Source organism: Trachymyrmex septentrionalis, unplaced genomic scaffold (assembly GCF_001594115.1).
Source record: "Trachymyrmex septentrionalis isolate Tsep2-gDNA-1 unplaced genomic scaffold, Tsep1.0 scaffold112, whole genome shotgun sequence".
Classification (NCBI taxonomy): domain Eukaryota; kingdom Metazoa; phylum Arthropoda; class Insecta; order Hymenoptera; family Formicidae; genus Trachymyrmex; species Trachymyrmex septentrionalis.
The window spans coordinates 460,295-468,003 of record NW_017304248.1 but is presented as its reverse complement, the minus strand read 5'-3'; the positions used below and the strand labels follow the sequence as shown (position 1 = coordinate 468,003).

At 31.6% G+C, this 7,709-nt stretch overlaps 1 protein-coding gene across 2 annotated transcripts; it reads right to left on the bottom strand.

Annotated features, from left to right (window-relative positions):
- Window positions 1–1,272: 1,272 nt before the first annotated feature.
- On the bottom strand, window positions 1,273–7,539 carry LOC108752786 (Hermansky-Pudlak syndrome 5 protein homolog). Of its 2 annotated transcripts, XM_018493886.1 has the most exons (7): window positions 7,261–7,539; window positions 6,223–6,333; window positions 5,864–6,097; window positions 3,415–5,381; window positions 2,290–2,407; window positions 1,656–1,743; window positions 1,273–1,583 (listed from the first exon to the last, which is right to left on the bottom strand). In XM_018493886.1, the coding sequence occupies exons 1-7, from the start codon at window positions 7,357–7,359 to the stop codon at window positions 1,492–1,494; spliced, it is 2,709 nt and encodes a 902-aa protein (XP_018349388.1). In that variant the 5' UTR covers window positions 7,360–7,539; the 3' UTR covers window positions 1,273–1,491. The 2 variants fall into 2 exon arrangements, with proteins under 2 accessions (XP_018349388.1, XP_018349380.1); XM_018493878.1 differs by having other exon boundaries at window positions 1,275–1,743; window positions 7,261–7,538.
- Window positions 7,540–7,709: the final 170 nt, after the last annotated feature.

Below are 7,709 nucleotides of genomic sequence, written 5' to 3'. Positions count from 1 at the left end.
TATATATATATATATATATATGTAAAGAAATAGTGGTATATTAATATGCGATTTATTGTAATGAAGTATTTTATTCGGATTATGCAAAGATAAATACTTACATTTAATGCAAGTTTGACAAGTTATAGCACTTTTACGATATTCATTAAGAAAGAAGATGAAACGTCCATTAATGAATAACTTAGTGTACTCATTAACTCAATATTTTGCTCAAAAATTCATAATGTACAAAATCGTGTTACGCCATAGCTAAATATTCTGTATATTGATATATTGTAGGGAATTTTAAAATTTAATATCTGTATCTGTTAACTTTTTTATACTTTTTTAAATAATCATATACAAAATATATAGATAAATTTTGTAAAAAGTTAGGTATAACAAAGATTATCTAGTCACATTATCATAGGAAATCGTAAAATTTTATACAGTCTATTGTTATTTGAACTGTGATATACATCGATATACATTTATGCGAAAAGTTTTTATTAGTAAATATTTTTCTGAACTTAATTCCATAGATAGTTTTTGCTTTTCTCAAAAAAAAAAGTTCGGTGCTATGCATTACGATTACACAACGTATTTATAAAAATAATGACAGAATCGTCTAGATTTGTGTAAACGATTTTTATATGAATTTATTTATTCATAAGAATATACATACAATCGATATTTAAGTATTTACATAAAGATCTTGCTGTGAGCTTACAAATCTAATACTATGAAAGTATGTGTGTACAACATGTATTACAACAATAATGTCAACATATGCATTATGTTAAATCTCAGTTTAATGTATCTCATCTCAAATGATTTTATAGCTTTTGAGTTTTTACTTTTCTAAAGACTAGTTTGCAAAACCATAACAAGAATTAGAAATGCCAAATATGTATAATAATATAGCCACGCATGAAGTTACATTTACACGTTATATACGTGTAATTATAGTGTGTATTTAACGTCAAATAAGGTAAGTGATAAGATGACTCATGTAAATCTAGATATATATTCTTTCCCTGATTTCTTGCAAAAAGAAAAACTCAATAAGCAGCGTGCGAGAATATTTTATTTACTATACACGCATGTCTAAAACTCTGTACACAAGAATCTACAATGAATTATTGCTGTTATGATTAACGATAACATTATAATTATCTCACAATGATCTTATAAAAGTGATACATTTTGAATAAAAACAGTAAATTTGAAAAATGTATGCTCTGTAGAGATGATACGATAATGTTTGTATTATATAGCGATTTTGTTCTGCCTTCTTTTATGATGTTCTTCTGTATTGTTCAAACTTACAACTGTGATAAATGCGAATGTACTGAGATAATAAATTCAAATATTTGTAACGATAGAAAAAGATCTTTATTAGATAGGTAATAAATAATAAATTCAAGTACATCCGAAGAGAGCTTTATTTCAAGAGAAATGTGTATACGGTACATGTAACTTCTTCATTTAATTCTTAATTTACAACATTTATTAATGAAGATTACATCTAGTGAGCTTTCTTTCTATCATACAATTTACGTGATAGGTGTGGCCGCAACGAAAAATCGCGACTCCATTGGTACCTAGTAAAATTGGCGTCTGTAAAGACAACGTACAGCATGGGCACGTCAATAATTTAATCTGATGACGCATACCCCAATGATGAGCGCCTGTTCCAAACACGTTTTTATCTATCGATCGTCTTAAATCTTTCTCGAGAACTTTTGTCAACTGATCACGTATCTGTGACAAAAATAATATTAATAATTGATCATTTAATAATAACTGTTCGTCTTAAAAAATATTTTCTATCTCTCTATATTCACATTTTAAGTATCGATTGTGTAATTTTTTCTTTAGCACGGAAACGTAAAAAGTGAACATTTTTACGTATGTACAAAAAAACATCACTTTTCACGTTTCTACCCTACAGAAAAAAATTACAATGATTAACCCCTTTGAGGGAAGAAGGAAGATGTTTAAATTAAAAAATTATATAATTTGACTATTACTATTGTTAACATTTCTTCTCTCAGAAGTTTAATTGCAGAAATCATAATTCCTTTTATATGAAATTATTCGATTAAAAAAAATTAATGGAATTAATATAGCGCGTTTTTTATTAGCAATCTTTTTGTAATAAAATAAAGGAAGAAAATCAAGGTAATTGAATTGTGTGATTTACTATGTATACTAGTAGAAAACAAAAATCTGAGACATTTTCAGTTTTAGATTGATGTTGTTTGTTGATACTTTGTTATTTTATGATAGAGACAGCAATGAAATTACCTGTGGTGAGCAGATTGTACCAATTTTCGATGATAATTGGTTAGTTTTACTGAAATCAATCGATTTCTTCAGACCTCGGCGATGCAGCATTTTTGTAAACACGATAGACTGGAATATACTATAATAAAAATAAAATATTAATATCAATATATTATTTTTCGAACTTAATTTAATTTTTTTACAGGACACTTGTGATTATAATTGTATATTATTTTGATTAAATCGTTTATAAATTTTATTTTGGTTTATCATTTTATTTATTTATATAATAATTAAAAATTTTGCAACAGGCCAAGGATACTAATAATTTTACATGACGTATTCTATATTCTTCTACAATTTATAGCTAAAATGATGAACAAAAAATTAATAATCTTAATAATGGCAATTTAATGACAATCGAAGTTCTATTAATAATAAAAAATTGTTTGCAAATGACAAATTTAACGCGCCGCGTCACAAATAAATTAATATTCTTCTATAATACTAAACCAACAAAATTTTTTAGATATACATATATAGGGTGTTCCATTTTAAAGGATCCATTAAATATCTCAGAAACACCGCGTTAAATAAAAAAATATTTCAGACAAAAGTTTTGTGATTTCGAAGGAGATATAAGATGGTACCACAGTTTGACTTTAGGTGTCAAGGTAAATCAAAGTAAGAGTATATTAGATTTAATTTAAGTTTATATTAGAATCATCCAATCTGTCAGAAGAGTTTTTGAAATAAATTACAAGAATATGCAATTAAAAAATGGGGGAGGGTTCCATTTAAAAAACTCAAAAGTATTTTTGACCTGACCTAGCATCACCAAATGTCAGATCAATACTTTCTTATATCTCTCTTCGAATATAATCCCTTCCCATATAGCTTTTATCTGAAATATTTTTCTCTAAAATCTCATGATTTCCAGAAATTGGCTGTTTAAATTAAAATAAAGTCCTGGGACACCCTATACATGTGTATGTGTGTGCGCGCGTGCGTGTGTGTGTAAATTGTATATAATAAAATTTTATTAACATTGTCTACACATACATCATGTACATATTATCACATTAATCTGTGAAGAAAGGAATATAGATATTCTCTCTTTCTCAACGTTTGAAGATTTTTCAATACCTTTTGTCTAAATCAATGTCCGGTATCATATCCTCCAGCTTAATCAGAAACGCCGTGGCCTCGTCTGGTCCCTCTCTCTTCATAATTTCTTTGACAATCCCACTCCAATCTATCAGTACGTCATAATTGGATTTCTTTGCCAAAGGTGTCGCGCAAAAAAGGCAAGTACTGTCTTCGATCTCGCTCAGACACGTACCTACGCAATTCCACTGTTGCTCATTTAACGCCGGTAGAAGAAACGATAACACGACATTGTCCCTGGTCTGAAGACATTGTCTCAACAAGTCGTCCAACGCACTACGTTGCTCGATGCGGATGGGCAGGTACACACGCCACATATAAGGTACCTTGTCACAAATATTGCTACACTCTTTCGACAGATCGTCCGCATATCTCTTAAACAATGATTCGCCGACCGTCAGAAACTTCGGCTCTACGGTTTTATCCATAGGATAAGGATAACCACAACTACACCTGAAATAAGCCGGCGCATTGATTTCGATGAAGGCTCTTACGAAATGACGTACGATATAATTGCTGTTATTGGAGTCGATCAATTGCATGGAGATGTTTTCCAGAAACATATTATAATAATGCAATTCCGCAGCGCGAGTAACTTCGTAGATAAAACTCTGAAGCCCAGGCGAGTCTCGATAGGAATCTTTGATAATTCTCATCTTTTTGTCTGTCTCCAAAATAATTTCCTCGATTTCTTCCTCCAACATATTAGATCTGAAACTGTTCGCCAGCTCGTAAATCGACTGCAAATCGGTTTGAATCCTATGCGTAACGTTTTCTTGAAAATTTGATTTCTGATGACCATCCTCTTTAATATCTAACATTTCTCCATTGTAATCCAAATCAATGTTCCCTGAAACAGTTCCGAGGATATTTTCTTGAGCGAGATTCTCTTTCCGATCTTTTCCAGATTCTATTTGCATCTCAAACGAATCATCGCTGGAGATTTCGGGAGATTGCGACGAAGGCGTCATGTCACAGCCGTAAGTTTTTTTATTAACGAACCTATTGTTTTCAGAATGCACGACTACGATGCCGGAGTTTAATTTAGCTGGTCTATTATTATCACTAGCTTGCAGAAGCGTTATTAATGGTCGTAACAGCTCTTTCTCATCTTGCGGCAGACTTCCTACTTTGAACAGCTCAACAATTTCCTTAGTGCCGATTGTTTTTAATAATTGCGACTTATATATAAAACATGCGTTTAAACATTCGCTGTATCGCTCGCGGCAATACAGCCATTGTATTAGACTGTCGAGTGAAGATAACGTTATACAATGAAATTTGTTATCACAGGTCATCAAGTAGATCTGATTGTCCACGATCGCCGTCATGCTGATGTTCGTATACTCGTTGCTCCACAACAGCATGCTTGCATTCGTCGGATCAATAACATATAGGCCGCTAGTCGTATAAGAAAATAAATACTTGCACGCGAGTACGAACAAGTGTGAGAAGTTGACAGACTGCGGCAGCCATTCGCACTCCGTCTCCTTCTTCTGACTAGATTCTAAGGTACTATTTGATCGAAATATTGCTGTCGGAGGAATTGCCAAAGCCTCTTTGAACTGATGCGTCTTCACAACGATTCCATCAGCCGACACCTCCCATAATCTCGAACCAGGCCGAGCGCAAAATATCTTTGACTGATTCTCGCCCAGAATATTGATATCATTATCGGAGATCAAATTGAACGCGCCCCTTATGTTGGTGTTCCTTTCTTCTCTCTGTGCTTTTAAAATGTTACTCTCATGCGTGTAAAAACATGCGCCGAACTCGCCGTTCCGCGGCTTATTGCCAATCTGTTTGTACTGCTCTTCCACTGTGTCGCAGACATAACTACGTGCTAACGTGGAAACCAATAACAGAGGCGAATGGAAGTTTAATTGTACGATACTAGAATCCAGACTCATCAGTGTACATACTGGAGTTTGAAACATTCCATTAACCTGATTATAAAAATGAAGATAGATCGATGAATAATTAATTGACATATAAATATAATATATAAATATAAAATATACATAGATATAATATTGTGTATAAACGTATAAATTAAATCATATTCCTTCACCAGTAATGTTTAATTTCGAAAGCACATCAAATTTTTTAATTATATTAATTTCAAGTAGACAATCTTAAATTTGTAACAATAAATAAAATCCGACTTTTATGATGATAAAAATTTATTAAAACTTTCACAAGTATTTTCTTAAGAATAAAAAAATTTTATTTTACGTTTTCAACTTATTTTTTTCATGTCAGAATCATCCGGTTGAACCACCAGTTACAGAACAACTCTCTTTATTGAAAGAATATGCATTATCATATTATATATAATTTTATTTAATTTTAGTCTATTATATTTAACTGTTTAATTGAAATAAATATTAATCTTGTTAATATTCAATTTGTTGTGTTACAAACTTACCGTAAATATGGATAACACCATGACAGAAATTCTGCCAATTGCATCTCCTACATACAACTCGGTACTATTATTATTCCAACAGATACAAGTAATTTGTTTATATATATGTTCCGTTGATACTGATATCAATTGCGGAGTGGATTTCAGAGATACTAGACAGACAGTACCACGAGTTGTTGCTAAGGCTACAGTCTTTTCGTCAGGTGATATCGCCACACGCGAAACTACACCTTCCTAATGGAAGATAAAAATAACATTAATAAATCAATTATATATATATATTCAATAATAATAATATGTCATCTATATATTTAGTAATCATCATTGACTTAAACTTGTTATATTAAAACGTTATTTACCGAGAGAGGTATTATTTGAAGAAATAAACATGGCTCTCTTGAAAACAAGTAAACGCTGCCACTGCTTGAGCCTAATATAATGTAACTTGGTGAAGCATTGAAACATGTGTACTGTAATTTTATATAATTTGAGGTATTATTACATATATTTAAATTAACATTATAAAATCAGAAACTTAAAAGGATAAAACAGATTTTGGCATTTCATCTATTTTATTGATAGAGAGAGCATTTGTCGTTACAATTGAAAGTAAAAAGTTACACAAAATTTTTATGAATAATAACAATAAATAACAATAACTTGGGTTTCCAACAAGAGCACAGTATAACACAATGGATCATTACATTCTTATTGTTTGCTAATGTTAAACAAGAATGAAATGATTCATTTTGTTACACTGTGTTTCTGGAGAACGCCTTTAATTGGTCAATTCGTAAAATTTTGTTTTCTAATTATTCAACGAAGTATTTGTAGCATTAAGTAGATTGTACTCACAGCAGGTCTGTTTTTTTATTCCTACACTAGACTAGAATTTTCTTTCTTGTTTTCGTTACATATTAAATATATTGATCACATTTTAAGTTCCAAAAGTGTGTACTAGTTCAGACATGGAAAAAAACAGACCTAGTAGTATTACGTAGTGAATCATTACATCCTTATTTTTTGCCAATGTTAAATAAAAATGAAATGATCACTGTTATCTATCTCTTGCTGCAAATTTAAGCACCAATTGTACATATGACCAAAGCTGCATACGATTTGAATCAGATGTTTAAAGCATTTATTTCAAGTGTTTAAAGCACATCATTCTGTCTTTCATTAGAAAGATGTTCATTAGAAGTCGATCATTAGAAAGATGTTATTAAAATCATCTTCATTATTTTAAGAGTTAAGTGACTTGAGGCAAGTTATGTGATATAATATGACAAGAATGGCAGACGCATTGTACGCCTACTGTATCATTTGGGTTAACCTCACATTTTGGCACATTATATGTGGAAAAATGCCAACATCTTTCCATATCTGTCATACTGTACCTTTATTCGCTGTGTCGAATTAATCGGTTTGTACAGGATCGAGTTTATATCCTCACGTTCCGATAAGACGTAAGAAACATCCGGAGCAATAGGATACATCGTCCAGCATCTTTTATCTCCGAGCTCTGCTCCGATCCAGGGCCTCTGACTCTGAAGATCTCTTTCTTCTTATTTCAATTTCACTTGCTTCCTTTATACCGATCAACTGATCGGAGGAGATGATCGGAGTGGATCAGAGGTCAATACAGCCGGAGCATGTTCATAGATTATAGATACGAGGTTTAAGGTACCTTTTCATGAGTCGCTAGAGTTCACATATAACATACATGCTCGTTTTCGAGACGAATCTCATATCGTTCTGCGCATACAACCAGATGAAGCATTTAAAACATTTGCATTGCGATAATTTTGAATGAATAAGTAACATCGCGAAAATAAGTATGTTCCAA

Excerpts from the sequence above, each read along its gene's own strand:
- LOC108752786 (XM_018493878.1), bottom strand. The coding sequence starts at position 7,359 with ATGTATCCTATTGCTCCGGATGTTTCTTACGTCTTATCGGAACGTGAG. Across the intron at positions 6,334-7,260 it reads ATTCGACACAGCGAATAAAG|TACACATGTTTCAATGCTTC; the intron begins GTACAGTATGAC and ends ATAAAATTACAG. Across the intron at positions 1,744-2,289 it reads GTACAATCTGCTCACCACAG|ATACGTGATCAGTTGACAAA; the intron begins GTAATTTCATTG and ends TTTTTGTCACAG.